Source organism: Lathamus discolor, chromosome 5 (genome assembly GCF_037157495.1).
Source record: "Lathamus discolor isolate bLatDis1 chromosome 5, bLatDis1.hap1, whole genome shotgun sequence".
Classification (NCBI taxonomy): Eukaryota; Metazoa; Chordata; class Aves; order Psittaciformes; family Psittacidae; genus Lathamus; species Lathamus discolor.
Window position 1 is genome coordinate 111,113,268 of NC_088888.1, and position 24,315 is coordinate 111,137,582.

Consider the following 24,315-nt stretch of genomic DNA (forward strand, 5'->3'; position numbering starts at 1 on the left):
TGAGTTTGCCTGGCCTCAGCCAGGTACACGTCCAGAGAGATGGAGAAAGCCACCTGGAGCAAACCCTCCTCTGTGCCAGCCCTGCCCAGCTTGCAGCCCAAAAGCCACACAAAGAGGATAATTTTGGATCCATTTGGATCTTCCAACAACCTGCCACATTAGTTGTTATTTTCAGCAGAAGGAGAACTCAAGCCTCTTCCCTTCCAGCTCAAATGACATTTTTGGGGGGTTCAGAGGGTTTTATCCCTCTAAAAATAAAAGAACAAATCAATACAAATCAGTATCCTCCTTGCAGGGGAGAAGGGAACTGTTTGCTTGCCCCATTGTGCTTTTTTCTGGTTTTTAACAAAGCTCTCTGCTAAATACAGCTTGGTTGAGGGGTCACATTGTTGAGCTGCAGCTGCAGGTTCCTGTGCTGGGAAACCTTCACCCTGCAGCCTGAAAGCTTCACCCGGGTTTCATGTGTGGGGGAGAAAATGGTGAGTGCTGGGGACACAGAGGTGTTGCTTTGGAGGTGATGGGGACACAGAGGTGTTGCTCTGGAGGTGTCAAGGGCACAGATGTATTGCTGTGGAGGTGCTGGGGACACAGAGTTGTTGCTTTGGAGGTGATGGGGACACAGATGTTGCTCTGGAGGTGTCAAGGGCACAGATGTATTGCTGTGGAGGTGCTGGGGACACAGAGTTGTTGCTTTGGAGGTGATGGGGACACAGATGTTGCTCTGGAGGTGTCAAGGGCACAGATGTATTGCTGTGGAGATGCTTGGGCCACAGAGGTGTTGCTTTTTGCTCTGGAGGTGACAAGGACACCAGGTTTGGCTCAGATGAGTTGGCCTTGGCCTCCTGGTGGTGACGGTGGCCATGCATGGCCAGGGGGTGCAGCGAAAGGGCGGACACCCTTTGTCAGGCTCTCTTTCTTTACTTTCTCTGTCCATCTCTGTCCATCTCCATCCATCTCCACCTCTCTGTCCCTTCCCTTCCCCACCCTCCCTGGGGTGTCCCTGCTGTCTGCACCCCACCCTCCCTCTCCCCACCCCACGGGTGACTCCCCACGGTCTGTCCCGCAGGGAAGGGATGCTCAGCTCCTAGCACCCCGGGTGTGCTGAGGATGTCCACCATCCCCGAGGCACTGGGTCGCCCGCGGAGCAGCTCCTCCCGCAGCCTGGCCGGGACGCTGGAGGCCACCATAGGTATGGGGACGTTGGAGATGGACAAGGAGGAGATGCGCATCCTCAAGGTCTGCTTCTACAGCAACAGCTTCAACATGGGCAAGAACTTCAAGCTGGTGAAGTGCCCTGTGACAACGGAGATCCGGGTACGTGGGCAGGGGGTTGGATGGGGCAGGGAATGGGGGCCTGTTTTCTCCACCTGGCATCAGAGATAGCTCCCTTCCAGACACCCTTTCCTATGGCATTGGTGGCTTCCAGAGCCCTGTGGCTGAGAAGCACCAAAACCTGGAGGACACAGAAAATTTGGCCATCTCTGGCAGGCATGGGGAGTCCAAAGCATCCAGCTCTGTGGCCAACAGCACCTCTTGTTGTCCTGCCAGCCAGAATACAGGTCCTTCTCCCCATCCCGGTGGGACTTCTGCACCCAACATCTGCCCTTTGCTTGTGCAGACATGGGGCTGGGAGTACAGTGAAGGTGATATTGGTGCCTTTCCATCATGGTCATGGTGGTATTGGGCCATCAATGTGCTCCTCATCCTTCCTACCTGGAACACTGTGGCATCCCAGCTGGGGGAAGATGTGTGGGCACTGGGGACCAGCGCTGGCTCTGTGCTTGGGTGCTGCAGGGATGGTGTCCACCAAGGGAGATGCAACTTGGTCTAATGGAAGGTGTCCTTATGGCAGAGGGTTGGAACTCCATGGGCTTTAAGGTCCCTCCCAACCCACACCATTCTGTGATTCTATATTCAGGCTGTGGGCTCTTGCAGATCAAGCTTGAGGCATCTTTGGAGGCTTTGCATGGAAACCACTGGGGCAGGTGGCTGTGCCCCAGGGCTGTGTTTTCACTCCAGGGACATTCCCGTTGCAGTTGTACTGTATTTCCTGCTCATTTTCCTGCTTTCCAAAGCTCCTCTGAAGCCTGGCTGGGGACATTTGGGTCTCAGCCCTGCTCCTTTCCACCCCAGGAGGTGATCAGGTCCATCCTGGTGAGTGGCCGCATTGGGCCTGACATCAAGCTGGCTGAGTGCTATGGGCTGCGGCTGAAGCACGTGAAGTCAGATGAGATCCACTGGCTGCACCCGGACCTCACGGTGGGCGAGGTGCAGGAGAAGTACGAGTGCCTGCACCTGGAGGCCGAGTGGAGGTAGGACCCATGGATGGTGCTGTCCCTCTCTGTGTCCCAAACACAAGTCCCCTTAGAGGGAAAGCTCCTGCAGCCTGGTCCTCATCGGTGGCTCTCCTGTTGCCAGGTATGATCTCCAGATCCGCTATCTGCCAGAGGATTTCATAGAGCGCTTCAAAGAAGACAGGACCACCTTGCTCTACTTCTACCAGCAGGTCAGGGGTGGTCCTGGGGGTCTCCTAGCCCCAGCCAAGTCTGCTCTGCAGGCCCCCTGAGCCACGCAGTGGCTCCAGGAGGGTGTTTCTTCCTCTCCAGCACAGAAATCATGATTCCCAAGAGCCCCAAGAACCTAATAGCCCATTTACCTTCGCCCATACCCTATGGTCCCATCCCACTTGCTAGACCTGTGCATCTCTATCAGGGACAGTTCCAACCCCTTGACCCTGCTCTTGTCCCTGCTGCATCCCAGTGCAGGATGCAGAAGGGCATGGACCCTGAGAGCATCCTTTGGGAGCATCCCCTGCCATCATCCCCTGTCAGCATCCCTGACAGCATCTCTTGGGAGCATCCCCTTCCACTTCCTGACTCCCTCATCTCCTCGGCAGCTCCGGAGCGAGTACATGCAGAATTACGCCAGCAAGGTGAGCGAAGGCATGGCCCTGCAGCTGGGCTGCCTTGAGCTCAGGTACGTACCTCGCTCTGTCCTGACCCATCTCCTGCGGCGGGGGGGCTGGGGAGGACGCAGGAGTGGGGCTGGGGAGGGTTTTGCAGGAGAAAGGGAGTTTCCAGCTCTTTCTTTGCCATGGTGGAGGGATGTGGCGGAGGGATGCGAGCACAAGGTGGTTTCTCATGTCCCTCCCTTCTCACAGGAGATTTTATAAGGACATGCCTCAGAACGCTCTGGATAAGAAATCCAACTTCGAGTTCCTGGAGTGAGTAGGCACAGCCTGTCCTGCTGGGCAGAAACCCCCCTATCCCTGAGGCCCCCGCCCTGTCCTGAGGGGATGTGGATCTGCAAATGGCTTTCCTCACCTCATGCATCTCCTCATCCTCCCACAGCCATCTGCCCTGTGCACAGAAGGGGAGATGGGAACCTTTCACCCTGATCTATGGGGGTGATTTCCCCCCGAGAGCACCCCATTCCCCCTCAGCACCCACTTTCCTTGGTGCATCCCCCCCCAGCTGCTTTGCAGACTCGGAGCAGGGGTCCCACGGGGCTGTTAATGTGCATGGGGGGGTTTCTGCTCCCCAGGAAGGAGGTGGGTCTGGACCTCTTCTTCCCCAGACAGATGCAGGAGAACCTGAAGGTGAGGACCGCGTGTGGGCACGTGCAGGCTGGTGCATGGCTGCAGGGTGGGTGAGCGTGCACAGGCCTGGCTGGGGTGCTCATGTGCATACCTCAAAGTGCACGCACAGATTTGCACGTGTGCGTGTATCTGCCTGCACTTGTGCACACGTGCGGTTGTGCTCACACATGTGATGATGTATCTGCAGCCACATACCCGTGTGCATGTGTGTATACGTGTATAGGCATGTCTGCGCACATGTGAAGGTGTATGTGCATGCATGTGCATATGTGCGTGTATATGTATGCTGCATGCATGCAGGCACATGTGATGATGCACCTGTATGCACACACATATGCACATGTATGTATGCATGCACACGCATGGCCATGTTTGCACACACGTATGCACGCTCATCTGCCCACACTTGTGTACACGTAAAGGAGCACACACACATGGAGGCAGCCTGGCCTGCACACGCATGTGGATGTGCATGGATGCAGGTTCACGTCTGCAGGTGAATGCATGCATGCATATGAGTGTGTGCGTGCATGTGTCCACGTGTGCCTGTGTCCGTGTGCACCCTCTGCACCCCACATTCGCGCTGCGTGCCCGGCTGGTGCCCGGTGTTCCCAGCGGCCGCTGTGCCCGCAGCCCAAGCAGTTCCGGAAGATGATCCAGCAGACCTTCCAGCAGTACGCGCTGCTGCGGGAGGAGGAATGCATCCTCAAGTTCCTCCACACCCTCGCCAGCTTCGCCAACATCGACCAGGAGAGCTACCGCTGCGAGCTCATCGTGAGTCTGCCGGGTGGGACGGGATCGATGGGATGGGATGGAATGGGATGGGATGGGATAGGATGGGTGGACAAAGCCACCCTGCTGTGGGCTTCTCCCTGCCATGGTTCCCACACTTGGATGGGGACTTGGCCATCCCCAACTCAGAGGGGTCCCTGTGGGAAAGGCTCTGGGGGCTTCTATTTGGAGGATGCTGTGAGCTGAGAGGGGCTGGGGATGTGGTGGGGGCTCTGGGGACCTTCCACATACAGGGGTCCAAGCCTCGGGGTATGAGCCAGTGCCTGAGGTTTGCTGAACCCCTTTGGGGTGAGAAGGTGGCAACCCAGAAGTGCTGGGAACCCCTTTGGGGCCAGGAGGAGGAAGAACACCTGCAGTGGGCTCCTTGCCTTGTACCATCCACCATCCGCTTTCCAAACCATCCTCTGTTTAAGCTCCTCTGGGAAGCTGTTTTTCCCCCAAGGTGCCTCGCACATTGCAGCAGGTTGAGGGGAAAACTGGCTTTTGGTGTCTTCCCACCCAAATTTGCATCCTCCCTCTGTTTCTACCCTCAGCAAGGGTGGAACATCACAGTGGACCTGGTCATTGGACCCAAGGGCATTCGGCAGATGACGAGCAAGGAGGCCAAGGTATGGGCATGCACTGTGTGCTGGCTGGGGAGCGGGGTTGGCTGCTCTTAAACTGGTGGTTAAAGTCAACACCTCTCCCCAGCCCACGTGCTTGGCTGAGTTCAAGCACATCAAGTCCATCAAGTGCTCCAGTGTGGAAGAGGGCCGGGCTGTGCTGCAGCTGGGGCTCAGTGGCACCCCCCAGGTGAGGAGGCACGGGGAGGGTGCCCAGGGAGCTGAGAGGGGGTGCTGGGATGGGGGATCCCCTGGTGCCGTGGGGTGGCATCGCATCCCTGTGGGCCAGGCAGGACCTGGTGGATGCCTCCATTTCCACTGAGAGAGGTCCTGCCTCCAGCCTCAGCTGAGGGGAGGCTGTCCCTCATCCCAGCATCCCCCTGCCCCAGCTCTGGGCTTACCTGTCCCCCTTCCCTACCATCTCCCCCAGTCCCTGGCTATCAAGACAGCTTCTCTGGCTGAGGCGGAGAACATGGCTGACCTCATTGATGGCTACTGCCGGCTGCAAGGGGACTTGGAAACCTCCCTCATCATCTTCCCCAGGAGAGGTGAGCACCCTGCGGGACACCGACCCCAGCAGGGTCCCTCTTTGTGTCCCCAGTCCGCACTCTCCATGGCCACAGCATCACCCATGGCTTTGGAGTGATCCCAGCTGAGACCCACCAAACTCATTGCACATGTGGTCGAGGCGTTGCGGGGGGGCCCAGCACCCATCAGGCGGTGATGGGGTGGCTGGGAGATGACCGTCTGTTGTCTTCCCCACAGAGCGAGAGAAGAGGATCAGCCTTCCCCAGATCCCAGCCCCGTGAGTACCGCCTGGCCCCAGAGCGGGGCTGGGACCTCATCCTGCCCCCTGTTCTGCTCCCTCACCCTGACCTCCTCCTGCCCCACAGGCACCTGGAGGAGAGGCAGTCCACACTGTCAGACAGCATGAGTGTGGGTGAGTTTTCAGCTCTTCTCCTCCCTTCCCACCAGCCCAGGGGCTGCTCCAGGGCTGTGGGACAACAGTGTCCAGGGATTTGGGGGTCTGGTGGAGGTGGACAAGGTGGAGGAGGTCAAGATGCAGCTGAGCATCCCAGGGGAGGACCAGGCTGGCATCCCAGAGGCCCTGGTGTCTGTGGGGTGGTCGGACTCCACTGGGATGCAAGAATCCCAGTGAGCTGCCTCAGTCCCTGCCTGCAACCTTCTTCTTGCCCCAGACTCTGATATTTATTGTGAAATCCCTGATGAGTCCTCAAGACCGAGGTCTGGAGGTAGGTGCCACCCCCTGGGTGCCCTTTAGCCCATCACCATCTCATCCAAGTCCTCCCACTTCTTCCTGCCCACCCCAACCTCCCATCCCATCCCCACCTGCACTGCCCACCTTTGCCTGCACTGCCCAGCCTACCACCATGGGGGGCTGAAGGAGCTGGGATCCCCCCTTGTGCCATGGGGCAGGATCTGTGTGTCCTTGCTGAGGGGGTGATGGGAGGATGGGTACCTGGAGATCACCATTTCCCGCTTAGCATGGGGGCTCTGCCCATGGAATGGGCAGGGGTACAGGCAGCTTCACTGCCACTTCTGCCCTGTTTCCCTGTCCCTGAAGTCCAGCACTATGGGATCTCCCGGGAGGACGTTACATTGGGCAGGATCCTTGGAGAAGGTTTCTTCGGAGAGGTCTACGAGGGGATCTACACCACCCCGGTGAGCGTCCTGCCCTCTCCCTGCCCTGCCTGCCTCCTCCACGGCTGGGGGGAGTGGGGTAACGCAGCCATCACCCTGCCTTCTCCTTGCAGAAAGGGGAACGGATTAACGTGGCTGTGAAGACCTGCAAGAAGGACTGCAGCCCGGAGAACAAGGACAAGTTCCTGAGTGAAGCGGGTATGCCCTTCATGGGGGACAGAGCCTGCTCAGATCCCCACCAGGGCTCACACAGTGGGGCAGAGGACCAGTGTGGTGGTTGCAGCGCTGCAGTGGTGGGGTGTTAGAGACAAAACCGTGTCCTGGCATCATCTGGTCCCTGCTTGGGGATGCAATGCAGGATAGGGCAGGAGGGAGGTGGCCCATGCCCTAGCCCCTGTGACAGGGCTGATGTCCAAAATACCTGGTTTATGGGAGGGATAGCTACAGGGGCAGGGAGAAAAGCTGGATCTATCCATCACCTGGATGGAGATCCCAAAGCTGGAAACCAGGACCCCAACCCCTTTAAGGATGTGCTAGGCTGTTACTGGGAATTCCTCCTGCTCTGTCTCCGGCTTCATGGAGAGATCTGTCCCTCCACCCCAGGACAGAGTTTGGGGCTCCTGAGGAGGAGAGTCCCCCCATTGCAGGGTGGCTGATGTGGTCTCTCCACAGTGTTGATGAAGAAGCTGGACCATCCCCATATCGTGAAGCTCATCGGCATCGCAGAAGAAGAGCCCACCTGGATCATCATGGAGCTCTATCCCTACGGAGAGGTGAGTGGGGCTCTGCCACTGGAACCCATCCTGTTCCCCTGCCATGCTTCCTGCCCCTGCTCAGTCCTGTTGCTTGTCCTGTTGCAGCTGGGGCAGTACCTGGAGCAGAACAAGCACTGCCTCACTGTGCCCGTGCTCATCCTCTACGCGCTGCAGATCAGCAAAGCTCTGGCCTACCTGGAGGCCATCAACTGCGTGCACAGGTAGGGCAGGAGGGAAAAGGAGCTGGGCAGGATGCTGGGATAGCAGGGAAGGCAGAGGCCATGGGGGACATGCAGGTGGGCAGCAGGAGCAGGCAGAGGCTGAGGCTGGCATCATCCTTTGCTGCAGACCCTTTTTGCAGCCAGGCGAGCTGGTTGTCCAGGTGTGAGCTCTCCTTCTCCATCCCTTCTCCCCACCCAAGGGTCTCTCTCCTTGCAGGGATATTGCCGTGAGGAACATCCTGGTGGCCTCCCCAGAATGTGTGAAGCTGGGAGACTTTGGGCTCTCCAGGTACATTGAGGATGAGGAGTACTATAAAGGTAAGAGCTGTGTGATGGAGTGGGGGCTTCCTCCAACCCTGTGAGAGTAGAGCAGAGGGCAGAGTCGGTACATGGTGGGACTCCCTGCCACAGAAAGGGGCTGGGGCAGAGACTGTGCTGAGACCTGGCTGCCCTACCATGCCCTCCTGCTCTGAGCACTGCCACTGTCTTGTCTCTCCCTCCAGCATCTGTCACTCGCCTCCCCATCAAGTGGATGTCCCCCGAGTCCATCAACTTCCGACGCTTTACGACGGCCAGTGACGTCTGGATGTTTGGTGCGTGGTTGGGACAGGGATGGAGCGTGGTGAGACAGCGACAGAGCAGGGTCCTGGGCTTCATCCACCTCCTGTGGCGTTGTCTCACTGAACAGGGACAAATCCTGCTCTGGAGCAGGGGGGTTATCCCAGCCTTGCCCTTGCAGAAAGGGCTCCTTGAGCAGAGCTTCCTCCAACTCAACCATTGCTAGGTGCTTCCTCCTCCTTCAGTGAATTCAGGATGTTGTGGGGCTGAATTAAACTCTGCTCCCTGCAAATACCCATCCCGCTGCCTATCCACCCATCCCACAGCCCCTGATGTCTGTCTGTCCATCCGTATCAGGATGGCCAAGGAGCCAAATGACCTGGAGTCACACAGCAAAGCATGACACTGTCACCAGGTCCCCAAAACCACAAGCACGGTGCTGGTAGCTCCAGCATCATCTGAGGTTGCTCCTGTTGTTCCCACAGCTGTGTGCATGTGGGAGATCCTCAGCTATGGCAAGCAGCCCTTCTTCTGGCTGGAGAACAAGGATGTGATAGGGGTGCTGGAGAGGGGCGACCGCCTGCCCAAGCCTGACCTCTGCCCCCCCGTCCTCTACACACTCATGACGCGCTGCTGGGACTATGACCCCAGTGAAAGGCCTAAGTTCAAGGACTTGGTTTGCAGCTTGAGGTGAGTGGGAAGGCAGGGGACTGATGATGATGATGGGCTGATGATGATGGTTTGATGGAGGGGTGGGCAAGTGGGTGAAGGAGAAAATGAAGCTGGGCAAGATTCTGGGTCTGGAGTTTTCTGGCTAAGCCTGAACTCAAAGGGCTGTTGAGACCATTTCAGCCCACCTGCCTTGGGGGGTGGTGGTGCCTGGGCTGAAGTGAAACACTTTGCTTCCCATGGAGGGGTCTTGCAGGGGAGTCCTGGTGATGCTGGTGTGGCCAGCTGGCATAAAGCTATGTCCTCCCAGTCCTTGCCCTTCGCTCTTCCCATCCCTCCTTGCTCCCTTGTGTTTTCCATGGCCCATCCGTCTCAAGCATCCTCACTCTCTGGGGTATGGGAGATGTGGCAAAGCACCTCTGGGGTCTGTCTCTCTCCGTCTCCCTGCGTGCAGTGACATTTACCTGACGGAGAAGGAGCTGGCCAAGGACCAGGAGAGGAACAACCGCCACCGGCCTCCCAAAATCATGGAGCCGCCGTCCTTCCAGGAGCCACCTCCAAAGGTGAGCAGAGGGCAGAGCCTGTGCAGGCAGGTTCATCTCCGTGCCTCAACCCATTGGTGGGTGCTGCAGAAGGGGGACCTCCGTGGGCTCGCACCCACCATGCATTTCTCCCTCCTCTGCCTCCCCGCAGCCCAGCAGACCCAGGTACAAGCCACCACCTCAGAGCAATCTCCTGGCTCCCAAGCTGCAGTTCCAGGTAAGGTGGCATGGCCAAAGCATTCCTCAGGGACATAAATAAGGGGGTCAACACCAGAAAACCCTGTCTGAAGCCCAAGCCCGTGGGGGCTTATGGCTTTGGGGGATCCAAGATGCTCCACACCATCACCAAGTGCCTTCCACCACATTGCCAGTAGGACACTGCACTGCTGGGGGCTCAGCCCTGTCCTGCCCTCCCTGACCCTTGTTTTGTCCACCCCTTGGAGCTGGCAGAGGCTCTCAGCCCAGGGAAGGGGGGTTTTCAGGCTTGGCATAGGCGAGTTTGTACATAGGGCTGAGAGGAGAGGAGGTTTGCTGCTTTCTGGTGCTACCTGGGCTGAATTTGGCCTCTGCAAGGACCAGTGCTGGTCCCTGGAGCATTTGGGTAAGCTCTCAAGAATAAGTCCAGAGAAAGGCTGTGACGATGCTCCAAGGGCTGGAGCACCTCTGCTATATAAACAGGCTGAAAGAGCTGGGCTTGTTCAGCCTGGAGAAGAGAAGGCTCAGGGGAGACCTTAGAGCAGCTTCCAGTGCCTAAAGGGGCTGACAAAAAGGCTGGAGAGGGGCTTTTGACAAGGGCCTGTAGGGACAGGACAAGGGGGAATGGCTTTAACCTGACAGAGGGGAGACTGAGATGAGCTCTTAGGCAGAAGTTGTTCCCTGTGAGGGCGGTGAGGCCCTGGCACAGGGTGCCCAGAGAAGCTGTGGCTGCCCCATCCCTGGCAGTGTTCAAGGCCAGGTTGAATGGGGCTTGGAGCAACCTGGTCTAGTGGAAGGTGTCCCTGCCTGTGGCAGGGGGTTGAGACTGGATGAGCTTTGAGGTCCCTTCCAATCCAAACCGTTCTGTGATTCTGTGAACTATTCTGGGTGCTCTTTTGAGGCTGGGTAGGGGTCCAGCAGCAGCGCTGGAGGTCTCAATCCCATGCTCAGTGCAAGGAAGAGCTGAGCAGGGAGGAATGTCCTGATTCCTGCAGCACAGACAGGCATGAGGGCAGAGGCTGCTCCTGGTGCCAAAGCTGCTCTCCCCCACATTGTCTGCTCTGTCCGTCTGTCCGTCCGCACTAACCTAACCCTCCGTGGCCCTGTTTTGTGCCTGCACCCCCCGCTGCCCGCCCGCAGGTGCCTGAGGGTCTGTGTGCCAGCTCCCCTACACTCACCAGCCCCATCGAGTACCAGTCTCCAGCCAACTCCCTGCACACCCCACCACTCAACCGCCACAACGTCTTGAAGCGCCACAGCATGAGGGTAAGAGAGGGGTCCCCCGATTCAGCAGCATCCAGAGGATATCTTGGTCCTGGGTGGCCTCATCCCAGGCACACCGTGGACCTTGCAGGAGGGATGCTTGCTGCACCACACGCTGCTTCGTGCTGCTGCCTCCAACGCTTCAAGCTCTGTGTTGCTTCTGATCTTGCCGTAGGAAGGACAGATCCTGTCACCCCATGGGTGCTGTTTGTGGGCTGGAGGGATCAAGCCTGTGAAGGGCTCCAGGGTGTCTCCAGCCCCGTGCTCTGCATGTTTGCACACACATCCTGGTGAAGGCATGTTGGTGGATGAGCGGCTGGTACTCTGTCCCCAAACCCAAGCAGGGGATAGGTGGCTGGCACTCCTTGGGGCTCTGGGTCGGCTCCTCATGCTCGGTGTTGTCACCTAAAATGCCACTGGTGGTTTGTAGCCTATGCTTGGCTATTCTAGCCCTGAATAAGCTGGGTATTGGGGCACATCCTGTGATGCTCTGCCTGTCACGCTAAGACAGCCACGTTGCTGAGTGCCTCTATGATGAGCTGCTCCTAGGGTGGCTGGGATGCGGTGATGGGAAACGTGGGGCCAGCTGGTAGTTTCTTCTCCCTGCTGGAAACCCAAGTGCTCCCCAGACTGGGTGTTCATGGCTGTTGGGTTCTGGCGCATGGCTTGCATGTGCAGACTGGGGCCAAAACTCCTGTGCCAAAACTGAGGGGTGGTGGGCGCTGGCTCCTTGAGGCCCCCCCATCACCACTGTCTCTGCACACCAGGAGGAGGACTTCCTCCGTCCCAGCAGCAGGGAGGAGGCGCAGAAGCTCTGGGAGATGGAGAGGCTCAAGATGCGGCAGGTCCTGGACAAGCAGCAGAAGCAGATGGTGGAGGACTACCAGTGGCTGCGGCAGGAGGAGAAGTCCCTGGTGAGTGGCCACGAGCTGGGGGCTCCCAGCTCTTGCACCGTTGTGAAGGTGGTTAAAGAGCCACTGCAGGCAATGAGGTTGCTCTTCATGGCTGGAAAACACTGTTTTCCTTGGAGGAACAGCTCCTCCAGCAGCCAAACCTCTTGCACCCCTGGTAAAGGTGTCACAGAGCTGCTTCATTTCAAAGTGGATATTTTGAGACTTGGGCAACTTTTAAATGCGTTCAATCACGTCTTAATGAGATTTCATAATGCTTTTGAAATCAGGACTGAAGATAGCTAACACGTGACTAATGCATCAGCTAGTGGTGAAACAGGCTTGGAAGGAGGCTGAAAATCTTTATTCAATCGACTTGCACAGCTGATAAAGCAAAGCCCAGCTCCCCTCTGCCCTGAGCAGCTGCAGACAGCTCCTTGAATCAAACTTCAAGGGGGTTTGAGCAGCAGTTTGAACTTCTGGTGCCCCAGGAGCAGGTGGGGAGCAGATAGGAGTGATGGGGTGGGATGGAGATGGGACCAGCAATAGGCACAAACCCCCTTCCCGACCCGCATTCCCATACCCTGCAGGGATGCGTTCCTGTGATGTGTTCCGTGAGAAATCAGGAAAACCCCTTTTTTCCTCTATTTTTCCTTTTTTCCACACCTCTCACAAAGCTTCTCCCCTTTTGCAGGACCCAACAGTGTTTATGAACAACAACTCTCCTCTGGTGAGTAGTGCCATCCCTGGAGAACCCAGGTTAAGGGTGTATTTGGGTGCAGGGGCTCCTTCTTTTAGAGGTGTCTGGAGATCCTCATTTGCTTTGGCACAGAAGGAGGATAAATACTTACATATATTCCCTTTGCACTGGGAAAATGAATCTGCAAATGTCCATGGGGTTACTGGTGGTGCGGAGCTCCTCACCAGAAGCCCTGGGAGGGGATGGCGATGCTTCCAGCCAGGACTTTGTGCCTCTTATTTGCTGCTTGTTCCCCCCACAGCTGCTCCCGGAGAAGGAGATGGATTACAGTGAGTGCCCACAGATGCATGGGGAGTGGGGCTGTCCACCCAGGAGCACCCACTTTGGGGCTGCACGTGGGGAGCCCTGCACTGAGCCTCAGGGCTGTATCCTTCCCAGCTTTGGGCTCCTCCATGAAAGAAATCCCAGATCATGGAGAGCAGCTTTGCCTGCCCTGGGGTGGGGGGTCTGCTTGTCCCAGGCATGGGGGTCCAGGGGGGTCTGACCCTGCAGGGAGGTGGAACGGCTAGGATGGGTCAAGGATATACCGCTGCGTGGCGGTGTGGGATGTGGCACAGGTCTCAGGGGTTTTGCATCATGCCCACATGTCATTGGGAGCAGCTGGAGTGACTCTCCTTCCTTTCCCTTGCTGATGGCATAGCGGAGTTCACGGGCCCCCCCCAGAAGCCTCCAAGACTCGGGGCACAGGTAAGACCTCCCTGGATCGGGCCACCATGGTCCCAGTCCTCCTCCTCCATCTCTACAGCCTCATTCTGCCTCCTCCACCTCCATCATCCCCCTGCATCTGCAGGGTGGCACTTTTCTGACTACCCAAGGCCCCATGGGGGTCAGAGTTCCAGCAGCATCAGGGTGATGGGTGGGAGGTGGATGGGTCTGGCCAGGGCTCCCGATAGGTCTTGGTCTTTCCCTCCTCGCCCCCTCAGTCTATCTGATCCCACTGTGTCCCTGCTCCACAGCAGTCCATCCACCCGGCCCCCACTGCCAACCTGGACCGCACGGATGACATGGTGTACAGCAACGTCATGGACCTGGTGCGGGCTGTGCTGCAGCTGAAGAACGAGATCGGCCTCCTGCCTCCAGAGGGGTACATCCTCGTGGTGAAGGTAGGGAGGCCAGGGAGGGGACAACAACAGGGCTTCTATGGGGAATAGGGGAGTGGGGAATGAGTCTGCTGAGTGGTTCCCACCAAGCATCTGTATCAGGAAGGTCTTACATATATAGGAGGGAGCATTTCCAATATTCCCAGCTCCTCCTTTGGATCCTTGGGTCAATGAGGGGAGAGTTTCCAGCATGCCCTGCTCCTCCATTGCATCCTTGGGTCAATATTGAGAGTTATCAATACGTCCTGTTCTTCCTTGGCGTCCTTGGCAGAACGTGGGCCTGTCCCTGCGGAAGCTGATCGGCAGCGTCGATGAGATCCTGCCTGTCCTGCCCGCTGCCTCCCGCACTGAGGTAGGTGCAGGGAGGAGGGAAAGGGATCTGGCATGGGGTCATGTGCGGGTGGCACCCCTGTCTGTAACCTCTGCGTGTCACGGTCAGATCGAGGGGACCCAGAAGCTGCTCAACAAGGACTTGGCTGACCTCATCAACAAGATGCGCCTGGCGCAGCAGAACGCCATCACCTCGCTGAGCGAGGAGTGCAAGCGGCAGATGCTGACGGCCTCCCACACCCTGGCTGTGGATGCCAAGAACCTCCTGGATGCTGTGGACCAAGCCAAGGTCCAGGCCAACCTGGTGAAGCTGTGCTTGGAGTGAGAGCAGGGGTGGAGGGAGGGAAGCAGAAGGGGTGGGGAAGGAGAAGAGGGAGAGCATTGCAAAGGAGCTGGCTTTTGTGTCTCCCGTTGCCTCGCCGTCCTGCCCTTCCTGTGCCCGTCCTCCTGCAGCCGCTCGTGTCTTTAGCATCGTCTCGTCGGTCTTCTGAAGAAGGGAGGCATCTGGTGAATGGAAGGGGCTAGGGGGGACCTGGCCATCCCTGAGGGTGGCTGAAGATCCCTTTGGCTCGGCAGCTCTGCTCCCCGGCTGCCAGCAGGTCCGTGTGTCCGTCCATCAGCCCCTCCAAGGATGGCCGGCCGCGGGCGGCATGTCGTGATGGGGACCTGGACCCTGCTCCCCACTGCTGGGAGTGGGGGGCTGCGCGGGGGTTCCCAGGGGCCACTGGAGCAGTGGCTGGAGGGACTGTTTGCATTTCCTTGTACATTGTATAGAAGAGTCTATTTAATGATGGGAAGTGGGTCCGCGCGCCATAGCAGAGCCGCTTCTAGCACCCGTGGCCGAAGCACACCCGGCCCCAAACCTGCAGAACACAGGGAGGGATGGGACCCCATGGACCACAGTCTTTGGTGGCACAAACCAGGAGAGCGGTGCCTCTTCCAGCTGAGTTTTCTCCAAGCTGCTCTGTGTAAGCAATGATGGCAAACCAAGTCTCTGTTCGGTTTGTGCTTTGAGTTGGAAACCGTACGGTTCAGGCTTTTCCCCAGCATCTTCCCACAACGTTGTTCGTTCTGGCTGATATAAACCATGCACAAAGTCCTGCTGTGCCCGCACTTGCCTGTCACCCCCATACAGTGGGGACAAGTCCTGGTCACCAGCACCTCCTTAGGAAGAGTAAGAGCTGTGCTGCTCAGAGCTCTGAGCTGTCTTGCCATCATGGGGAAGTGCTTGCCAAGTAGTGGCATCCCTGGGAGAGCTGCTGGGGTGAACCTGGCTCTGCTGCATCCACATCACCTCTGGAGCCCCATTTCCCTTCTGTGGAGCTCACAATTCATATGAGGGTTGTGGACTCCCCCAGCTCCCAGAGAAGAGAACTGAACCATGATCTTATTATAGCATCACAGAATGGTTTGGGTTCCACAGAATGGAAGGGACCTTAAGGCTCATGCAGTTCCAGCCCCCTGCCACGGGCAGGGACACCTTCCACTAGACCAGGTTGCTCCAAGCCCCGTCCAGCCTGGCCTTGAACACTGCCAGGGATGGGGCAGCCACAGCTTCTCTGGGCACCCTGTGCCAGGGCCTCACCACCCTCACAGGGAACAACTTCTGCCTAAGAGCTCATCTCAGTCTCCCCTCTGTCAGATTAAAGCCATTCCCCCTTGTCCTGTCCCTACAGGCCCTTGTCAAAAGCCCCTCTCCAGCTTTCTTGCAGCCCTTTTAGGCACTGGAAGCTGCTCTAAGTTCTCCCTGGATCCTTCTCTTCTCCAGGCTGAACAAGCCCAAGCTCTCTCAGCCTGTCTCCATAGCAGAGGTGCTCCAGCCCTCGGAGCATCTTCATGGCCTCCTCAGGACTCACTCCAACAGCTCCACATCCTTCTTATGTTGGGGCCCCAGAGCTGGATGCAGGATTGCAGGGGAGGTCTCATCAGAGCAGAGCAGAGCTCTGCAGAGCACTACAGCCCATGTACTGTGTTAAACGCATGCACACACCCACACGCATCCAGCTGCGCCTGGGCACTTGCTCTCTCACACATCCCATTCCCAGCTGTGCACACCCGAGCCTGCCAGCACTGGAGGCTGCACGAGCGGCTGCAACACCCCCAGGATGTGGATGTCCCTCTGTGGCACCGTTTTATTCCAGCCCATTTCGCCCCCGAGAGCACAGTGATTTCAAACCCCGGCAGACCACATCCAGCACTCCAATGGCTCCATTTCTTGGAGGAGAAAGCATTGCAGGAAAAGCTGGTGCCTCTTGGGGCATATAAGAAGAGAGTAGATGGTCGGTAAGCGTGGGTCCTTCAGGGTATATAGAAGCTAGAAGTTAAAAGCTGGATTGCAGCAGTCATCGGAGCCAGGTGGTTTGGGATCTGATCTGTGGGATAGTGTGGAAACAACCGCTTATGCTGGCAGGTTGCAGAGGGTCTGTGCCTGGGCTGTGCTTTGCGACCCCCAAGCAATGTGTTCAAGCAGGGCCCTCCATCCCAGGACCATACCCCTTCTTCATGGACCTTCATGGATCTTCAAGTGTTATCACCTGCCCCACATCATGGATGAGCACACGACCCTGTCATAATCCACACCCTGCAGTCAGCACGTGTCCTAAAGCGGCTGTAAGGTCCTCTCTTCTTGCCCAGCACACTGGAGTCACAACCAGACACAGCTCTTGGGTTTTTGGTAGGACTTGGAGCAGCTTGAGGAAGCAGATGCCTTTCTTAGATGCCTCCAGCTTGCACTTGAGCAATGGGGAAGCTGTTCCACACCTTCCTCAATGCTGGGATGGCTGCAACTGCCCTGGGCAGGATAGCAGGCAGCCATCCCCCACCATCCCCAGGGCACAGGCCCTGCTTTACCCTACATTTCCTACCTGAGGGGTGCTCCATGGTTGCCACCGTGTCCTCCCAGGGTCAGGCTGGATGTGGGCACCACTCTCTGCCATCCCCACCGCAGCCTGGCTCAGCCCTAGATCATCCCTGCCAGGTAGGGTGGGAGGAAGAGCCCCACAGTGCCCAGCATGCAGACAATGATGAACATCCAGAGGAAGATGCGGTCGATCACCATGGCCACGTACTTCCAGTCCTCCTTCACCTGCCGAGCAGAGAGGGGCTGTGAGCATGAGCAGAGGATGCAGGACGCCCTGGGGTTAGGAGAACACCCTGGGCTTCCTCTGCATCTGCTGTGTGCATCTTGGGATACCCCTGGAGCATCTGGGCTGGGGGATGGACCTCTCTGCTTGGGGCAGAGCTAATCCCACCCGGGGTTTTCTGAAACCACTTGGGAACAAGCAGGGTACAGCCCCCGAGCTGTGTCCCAGCAGGAAGGCTGGGCCATCTCTGCTCCCCAAGGTCAGGATACCACGGGCAGAATAGGGACCTCCAACATCCTCACATCCAGCAGGGATAGAAGCCGGAGAGAGCCTTCAACTGGGCATCTCCCAGGAGGTGGTTGTTGATCTTCTCCATGGCTTTGGGTCCTCAGTAGCCAGGGAACCAACCTGGGAACCCAGCACTGCCCCCCCCCATGGAGGTACACAAGGCAGGAGGCAGCACCCAGGGCAGGGGACCCCCCTCTCCCTCCAGCCCTCGGGGCACCCACTCACCGAGAAGTCAGCATCCTCTGCTCGCAGGTGGTCCGCGATGTACTGCACCCCTTCCAGGGCCTTCAGGATGCTGGGGGACAGCAGCAGCCCCTGGTCCGAGCCCTCCTGCTCCTCCTCCCTCTTGGGGGGCACCCGGGGGGGCAACCCCCCTGGTGTCTTCCTGGCTTGTTGCCCACAGCTATAGCAGCACTGGTTGCCCTGGGTGTGGGACCCCGCCTGGGATATTCGGCTGGGGTACGTCTTCTCCTCCTCTTCCTCCTCCTCTTCTTCCTCCTCCTCTTCTTCCCACTTGTCATCCACATCGGTCTCCAGCCAGCACCGGGAGGTGCTGAGCCTCGTCCCAGGATGGTCGTACTGCCCCACGGGCCCCTCGGGGGGAGGCAGCACTGGGGGACGCTTTATGAAGAGCCAGCGAGGGATGAAGTCCAGAAAGAAGGTGCGCACCCAGCGCGGCATCGTGTGGGTGCTGGGGGAGCGGTGGTGCACGTTGAGGACAAACACGGTGATGATGATGGAGAGCGTGACGAAGATCATGGTGAAGAGGAGGTACTCTCCGATGAGGGGGATGACCAGCGAGGTGGAGGGGATGATTTCCGTGATGAGCAGCAGGAACACGGTGAGGGACAGCAGGACGGAGATGCAGAGGGTGATCTTCTCCCCGCAGTCGGAGGGCAGGTAGAAGACTAGCACGGTCAGGCAGGAGATAAGCAGGCAGGGTATGATGAGGTTGATGGTGTAGAAGAGCGGGAGGCGACGGATGACGAAGCAGAAGGTGATGTCAGGGTAGATCTCGGTGCAGCAGTCATACTTCTTGGAGTTATAGGTGCCGATGGCGTTTATGATGGCCCACTCACCACTCTCCCAGTAATCCTTGAGGTCCACGTGGTGGTCCATGTTCTCCAGGTCAATCTTGGCCTTGTCATAGGTCCACGAGCCGAACTTCATCTTGCAGTTCTGCTGGTCAAAGGGGAAGAAGGTGACATCGATGCTGCACGAGCTCTTGTAGATGGCCGGTGGCACCCACTTGACCTTCCCACTGGAGAAGAGGTGGGCCTTCGTCATGTGGGTCACAGCGAACTCCCCGTCAGCACTGCAGGCATGGAGAGGTGTGAAGGTCAGACAGGGAGGAAGCGTTTCCCCCGGGAGAAGCAGGGCCAGGAGCTCCCTCAGCTCTCAGGGTTGGAACGAGTCTGAGGCTCTGGCCCCAAGCTGCCTCCCTGCACAGTGCTGGGTTCACCTTCCGGGGCACCACCCAGAGCCCGGGATGGGACAGCGGGAAGGGGGAAGCCGGAGCTTTCTGGAACCGGCGGGACCGGCCCCGGCCCGGCCCGCCCCCCTCCGGTGCCCCCCCCCTTCCCCGCAGTCCCGTCCCCCCCCGCCGGCCGGTGCGCGGCGCCAGGACGCCGCGGGGACGGGCGCGGTGCCGCTCGCAGCGCATCGCACATCCCGCGCGGAACGGGGCCGCCTCCGCGGGGCTCCCAGACCGCGGGTGCTGCGGTCCCGGGGGATGCGCACCCCAACGGCCCCCTCCCCAGGGGCTCTTTATCCCCCCCCCCCTTTGCTGCCACTTTCTGCCCGCGGCCTCGCCCCCAGGGGCTGAGTGGGGACCCCCCCCTGCCCTCATCTCCCCCACCCCGAGCTGCTCCGCCCCCATCGCCGCGGGGGTCACTGAGGCCCCGGAACCGCGGTTGGCGCCAAGCGAAGGGGCGGGGCGGGGCGGGGCGGGGCGGACCTCCCCGAATCCCCCCTCGTGAGGAGGAGGCGGCAGCCCCGGCGCGGCGGGACCGGAGCGGGACCGGGTGCGGGTGCGAGGCCCCGTCGGCGCGCGTGCCCCAGGGCCGAGGGAGGCCCCGTGCGCGGGGCAGCTCCGCTGGGGCCGTGGGTGAGACGCGGGTGGGCGCGGAGCGGGCTCCCCCCGGGCTGTGCGCGGGGCGTGGGGGTGCGGGGTGGGCTTGGAGGGGCCGTGTCGGGACGCGCTCCCCAGGGCCGAGTGCGGGGCACGCGTGGCTGCTCTACTTTGGGATGACCATCGGGGACAAGGGGCGAGAGATCCACGCCAGCAAGCGGGAGGGCATCCTCAAAACGCCCTGCCCGCAGGATGCGGGCAAGCTCCGCTCGCTCCTTGGGCAGTTTGGCTTCTTGCGGGATCACATCCCTGGCTTCTGGGAGATGGCGTTGCCGCTCCACCGCCTCACCCAGAAGCAGGTCAGGTGGGAATGGGGACCGGAGCAGGAGGAGGCGCTGAACCGCCTGAAAGGCGCTGTCCAGGCTGCGCCCCCCCTGCGATTCCCCGATAAGTCCCAGCCCTTCCTTATCAGGTTAACAACTGGCAAGGAGGCGGTAGGAGCCTCCCTGCTGCAGGAGGATGAATGCGGCCAGCTGGTCCCAGTGGGACACAGCTCCCGCATCCTGAAGGACCACGAGGCCTCCTGCCCGCCACAGGAAAAGGGGTGCCTGGCAGCGGTCTGGGCCGTGCAGGCCTTCGAGACCCTCACGGGGCCGGCCCCCATCCTCATCCGGATGCCCCATTCCCCATGGAAGTATCTGCTATGGGGAGAAGCGTTGCGGTCCCGTGGAACAAACCCACACCCGGCGCAGTGGACTCTGCTGCTGGTGAACAACGGAGCGATGGCAAAGGGCCCCCCCACTAACGTCCTGGTCCCCATCGCTCCCTCCCTTCCGGAGCTGTCCCCCGACATCCCCAAGGCCAGCGTGTGGTTCACGGCCAGCAAGAGGAGTTGCTCCATCGGCTTTGCTGCAGTCAGCCTAGAAGAGCGGTGGCTGCTCGGGGCGAGCAAGGGTGGCTCGGTGCCAGGCGCGGAGCTGGTGGCTCTCAAGCAGCTCCTGCAGCATCACGGGCACTCCTCACCCCTCTATGTGTACATGAGCTGCTGGTCCTTGGTGGAGAGGTTGGGAAACCAGACGGGTGAGCAGGAGTGGGGAAGCTCCGGCAAGGGTTTGTGGGCAAGCATCCTGCGGTGGGTGCACAGCAACCCGGGGATGCTGCACGTCCGTTGTGTGGGAGACGACTGGAGCGAGGAGCCTGAGGAGAAGGAGTGGAACCTGAAAGCGGCCAGGAGGGCTTGGGCGATGTCGGGCAGGGCTGGGGGCTGCTGGCAGGTTTGGGAGCCTTCAAAGCATGAGAAGCAAGAAATAATCGCCCAGTGTCACAGCTGCCTGCACGACGGCGTGGAGGAGACGCTGGCACGGGTGCGGCAGGTTGCGTCCTGGGAAGAGGACCGCAAGCAGGTATCCCGCTGGGTGCAGAACTGCCTGCGGTGTGCGGATGGAGCAGGCAGGGTGCTGGCCCAGCGGACAGAAGGGCCGTGGTCGCAGCTCCTGCTGGGCTGCATCAGTGGCCTTACCAAGACTGAGGCCGGGCACCGCTTCCTCTTGGTGTTGGAGGATGAGTTTTCGGGGTGGGTGGAAGCCTTCCCGATGAAGGAAAGGACAGCGGAGGAGGCCGCCGAGGTGCTCTTCAGGGAGGTGTTTGCCCGGTATGGGACGCCTCTCGTCATCCGCTTGCCGCATGCGCCGCGCTTCCTCTGGGATGCCGTGGTGGCGGCGACGGCACTGAACCTCCCGTGGGACGCGCAGCAGGCCAGCCAGAAGGGACCGGCCGTGGCAGCCCTGCAGCGGCTGGCCTGGGGGGCCGGCAAGGGGTGGGTGAAGATGCTCCCCCTGATCCTGGCGGGGTTCAGGTCCGTACGGGCGCAGGAAGCGGTGCTAAGCCCGTACCAAATTGGCTTCCCGTTGGAGATGCGGAGGGGAGGCGAGGGGAAAGCCAACCCCCAGGGCAATGACTTTGCCTGGCTCAGCAGCTGCAGGAGGATGGGGCCCACTACAGGCACCAGACCAAAACCGTGCTGCTGAGGAACTGCCCAGGGGGAGAGGATCCATTGCCATAGCCCCCATCCCCTCCGTGAGTGCTGTGTGTGGTGTGGTGTGAGAGAAGGGGTGTAGGGGGCTTGCTGGGGGGGTTCTAGGCAGGGCTGCAGGGCTTTTAGGCAGGACTGAGCAACGCAACCTCTTCTGGCTGCAGTGTGCAAGCACAGGGAGGGAAGTGCTGGGTGCACCGGTTTTGACAGGGCTGGAGTTGGTTTCCTTCCTAGCATCCAGCACGATGCTGGGCTCTCCGGCTGGGATGGTGCTGCAGGGCTTGTGGGGAGCTGGGACAGCTTTTGCTGGGCACTGTGGAAGATGGCGAGCAACGGCCTTGGCATCCCCTGCTTTTGTTTCTGTATTTTCTTTCTATCTTCTTCCATTTACTCATTTATTAATGAGGGAAGGGGAGGGGAGGGGAAGGAAGGTGAGAGGAGGGAAGGGATAGGGTGAGCTACAGGGAAGGGCAGGGCGCTAGGGCTGTCCCATCACTCACTTGTTGTAGAGCACGATGTCAGGGATCCAAATCATCTCAGAAGGCACCCGGATGGAGGTGACATTGTCAAATTCCGCCGGGTCCCAGCGCAGTTTGTAGTCACTCCACTCCTGCAGGGAAACACGGAGGGGAGGGCGTCAGGCGGCCCTGGCTCTGGTGGGACAAAGCGGCCCCAAATTCCGTGCCCCCCTTGACATGCTCCCACCCGTGCCCCAGAGAGGGAACAGGCTCCTACCTGCTTCAGCCAGACATTTGTGGTCATCATTTGGTTCTTCTCATCCTGCGGAGGGAAAGAGGGATGAGAGGAGACAGGCAGAGATAGCCGCAGAGTTTGACTTGCCAGTTCTTCAGCCCCCAGACTGCAGCCTTCACTTTGTGCCCTCTGCCTGGGGCTCATCTGCGAGCAGCTGGCAGCCGCGCAAACCCAAGGAGACGCCGTGCTTCCCGGGGGATGTGCTCGCTAGATGGCAGCAAGGAATTGCGGTGTGCGGTGTGCGGCTCTGCGCTGCTCTGATGGGGGAGCGGTGGGTAGATGGGCTTGTAGGTGGGTAGGTTGATGGGGGGACTAGATGGACAGGTGGGTAAGTAGATGGGTGCATAGATGAGTGTGCATCAGACGGATGAGTGAGGGATGGATGGAGGGAGGGAGAGAGGGAGGGATGGAGAGAGGGATGGATGAGTGGATGGAGGGAGGGAGGGAGGGATGGATGAGTGGATGGATGGGGGGAGGGATGGATGAGTGGATGGATGGGGGGAGGGATGGATGAGTGGATGGATGGGCAGAGGGAGGGATGGATGAGTGGATGGTTGGAGGGAGGGAGGGATACATGGACAGACAGGCAGATGGACAGACAAGGTGCCCCACGGCAGGTAGATGGTGGACAAGGATGTGGCAGGAATGGTGACCTGCAGTTTTCCTTGATGGCCTCCTGCCAGCAGGGGAGGGGTTTGGGATGGAGGGTGGGAAGTCAGACACGCCACGGGGCTGGGATCCCGCTGGTGGGCTACGCACCACATCGATGAGCTGCGCGATGGAGAGCCCGAACTTGACAATGACCACATCAGAGGTGTTGGGCACCGGCCGTGACCAGCGGTTGTAGCCGGTGAAGAGGTGCTTGAAGAGACGCTGCTCGGCGTGGCTGCGGGGCTGCTCCTGGAGGCAGGCAGCTGCGGGAAGACGGGATGGGGATGGAGGGGACCTCCCTGAGCCCCTCTTCCACACCCCTGAACCCCACAGACATGGGGTGCTCACTCTGCACAAGTCTCCTCTCTGCTGCAGCATCAGGGATGCTAACCGTCACCATGGGATGGGGAGAGGGGGATTAGCCCCCTCAAAGCTGCCCTGCGCTCCTGCTGGAGAATGGTACAAGATCAGCCTTGCTATGCTGAACAAGGGATCCCACTGGGGTGGCTGAGATCCCTCCAGCTGCTCCTACTGGTGCTAAATGGTCTGGCTTTGCAAGGTGGAGGCTGAGCCAGCCCTTGGGACCGCTGCAGGCTGTGCAGAGACCATCCCTCAGGCCGGGCTGGAGGCCGGGCTGGGAAGGAACTCAGTGCTCTGTGCTTAGGAATCGTTGGCATTGGTGTTTGGTGCTGTCAGCTCGCGCTGCATCGCTCGGGTGTCCTTGCTCGCTGCAGAGCCCCATAAATTTCCACCAGCAAGTCGAGGGAGGCCGAGGGAAGGAGGGGTAAAGGGAGGGAAGGCTCTGCGCAGCCGAGTGCAACCAAAGAGACCTTGTATGGGTGGCTTTGCCCTGAAGAAGGATGAGTTTACGGCCCCATAGCATGTCTGTGCCCCATGCAAGCTCTTCCCACTGGGCACACGAGCCCCGCAAGGACCCTGGTTGTACTCTGGCCAGGAATTAAGGGTCTTAGAGGTGTTGGGGAGGACTGTTCCCAAGTGAAGGGACAAGCAGGATGCCCACCTCATGGAAGATCTTGCATTAACTGCAAGTGGAAGCAAAATCCATCTTTTTTCCATCCTGCCCACATTTGTAGCTTGCACAGGATGGATCTGGGGTCCCAGAGCAGACCACCCCCCCCGAGTGTCTGGTGGTGTCAAGCTGCACTGCAAAGACACAAGCCCTATCCTAGACAGTGGTAGAGGACACCACACCAGTGTGGATACTGGGGACGGTGAGACTGCATGGGGTAAACTGGGAAAGAACTGTTTTTTTTATGCGCACGCACTACAGCCCACTCCCTCTCCCCAGATTTACTCCCCACAGCCCCCATAGGTGACACCCATGGGAAGTCAAGGCTCAAGGAAGGCAATTCAGGTCCCCAGAGCAGCCCTTACCTGCCTGGAAGGTGAGGAAGCACCATGCGATGAGGGGGGTGATGCGATGGGGCAGTCTCCCCATGCTCCCTCTGACGGTGCCCCCCATGGGCCCAGCAAAGCCCC

The 24,315-nt window shown here is 59.4% G+C and overlaps 2 protein-coding genes across 8 annotated transcripts in view; one reads left to right on the forward strand and one right to left on the reverse strand.

Annotated features, from left to right (window-relative positions):
• The window catches only part of PTK2B (protein tyrosine kinase 2 beta), a 27,054-nt gene extending 12,018 nt beyond the window's left edge, over nucleotides 1-15,036 (forward strand). For 4 of the 7 annotated variants that reach the window (XM_065681945.1, XM_065681946.1, XM_065681947.1 and 1 more), the window contains 30 exons: nucleotides 1,067-1,314; nucleotides 2,134-2,312; nucleotides 2,419-2,506; nucleotides 2,897-2,976; nucleotides 3,161-3,223; nucleotides 3,544-3,598; nucleotides 4,232-4,372; nucleotides 4,924-4,998; nucleotides 5,081-5,182; nucleotides 5,423-5,540; nucleotides 5,758-5,797; nucleotides 5,886-5,932; nucleotides 6,192-6,245; nucleotides 6,578-6,675; nucleotides 6,768-6,852; nucleotides 7,327-7,427; nucleotides 7,515-7,630; nucleotides 7,848-7,948; nucleotides 8,134-8,223; nucleotides 8,674-8,878; nucleotides 9,312-9,420; nucleotides 9,551-9,616; nucleotides 10,735-10,860; nucleotides 11,625-11,771; nucleotides 12,442-12,477; nucleotides 12,749-12,776; nucleotides 13,139-13,194; nucleotides 13,464-13,610; nucleotides 13,879-13,959; nucleotides 14,047-15,036. In XM_065681945.1, the coding sequence (XP_065538017.1) occupies nucleotides 1,108-1,314; nucleotides 2,134-2,312; nucleotides 2,419-2,506; nucleotides 2,897-2,976; nucleotides 3,161-3,223; nucleotides 3,544-3,598; nucleotides 4,232-4,372; nucleotides 4,924-4,998; nucleotides 5,081-5,182; nucleotides 5,423-5,540; nucleotides 5,758-5,797; nucleotides 5,886-5,932; nucleotides 6,192-6,245; nucleotides 6,578-6,675; nucleotides 6,768-6,852; nucleotides 7,327-7,427; nucleotides 7,515-7,630; nucleotides 7,848-7,948; nucleotides 8,134-8,223; nucleotides 8,674-8,878; nucleotides 9,312-9,420; nucleotides 9,551-9,616; nucleotides 10,735-10,860; nucleotides 11,625-11,771; nucleotides 12,442-12,477; nucleotides 12,749-12,776; nucleotides 13,139-13,194; nucleotides 13,464-13,610; nucleotides 13,879-13,959; nucleotides 14,047-14,262 (3,057 nt within the window). In that variant the 5' untranslated portion in view covers nucleotides 1,067-1,107 and the 3' untranslated portion in view covers nucleotides 14,263-15,036. The remainder of the gene's footprint in view (nucleotides 1-1,066; nucleotides 1,315-2,133; nucleotides 2,313-2,418; nucleotides 2,507-2,896; nucleotides 2,977-3,160; nucleotides 3,224-3,543; nucleotides 3,599-4,231; nucleotides 4,373-4,923; nucleotides 4,999-5,080; nucleotides 5,183-5,422; nucleotides 5,541-5,757; nucleotides 5,798-5,885; nucleotides 5,933-6,191; nucleotides 6,246-6,577; nucleotides 6,676-6,767; nucleotides 6,853-7,326; nucleotides 7,428-7,514; nucleotides 7,631-7,847; nucleotides 7,949-8,133; nucleotides 8,224-8,673; nucleotides 8,879-9,311; nucleotides 9,421-9,550; nucleotides 9,617-10,734; nucleotides 10,861-11,624; nucleotides 11,772-12,441; nucleotides 12,478-12,748; nucleotides 12,777-13,138; nucleotides 13,195-13,463; nucleotides 13,611-13,878; nucleotides 13,960-14,046) is intronic. The other 3 variants (XM_065681949.1, XM_065681950.1, XM_065681951.1) reach the window with 3 other exon arrangements.
• Nucleotides 12,371-24,292, reverse strand: CHRNA2 (cholinergic receptor nicotinic alpha 2 subunit). Its single transcript, XM_065681952.1, has 6 exons — nucleotides 24,211-24,292; nucleotides 22,924-23,078; nucleotides 22,147-22,191; nucleotides 21,912-22,021; nucleotides 17,534-18,623; nucleotides 12,371-17,022 (listed from the first exon to the last, which is right to left on the reverse strand). The coding sequence occupies exons 1-6, from the start codon at nucleotides 24,272-24,274 to the stop codon at nucleotides 16,897-16,899; spliced, it is 1,590 nt and encodes a 529-aa protein (XP_065538024.1). The 5' UTR covers nucleotides 24,275-24,292; the 3' UTR covers nucleotides 12,371-16,896.
• Between the last annotated feature and the right edge of the window lie 23 nt (nucleotides 24,293-24,315).

What these genes read in the sequence shown, in the direction of transcription:
- CHRNA2 (XM_065681952.1), bottom strand. Translation starts at nt 24,274, where the DNA reads ATGGGGAGACTGCCCCATCGCATCACCCCCCTCATCGCATGGTGCTTC. An exon ending in CTTCCTCACCTTCCAGGCAG is followed by an intron (nt 23,079 to 24,210) that starts GTAAGGGCTGCT and finishes GTCTTCCCGCAG; the next exon opens with CTGCCTGCCTCCAGGAGCAG. An exon ending in CAGAGGATGCTGACTTCTCG is followed by an intron (nt 17,023 to 17,533) that starts GTGAGTGGGTGC and finishes TCTGCTCGGCAG; the next exon opens with GTGAAGGAGGACTGGAAGTA.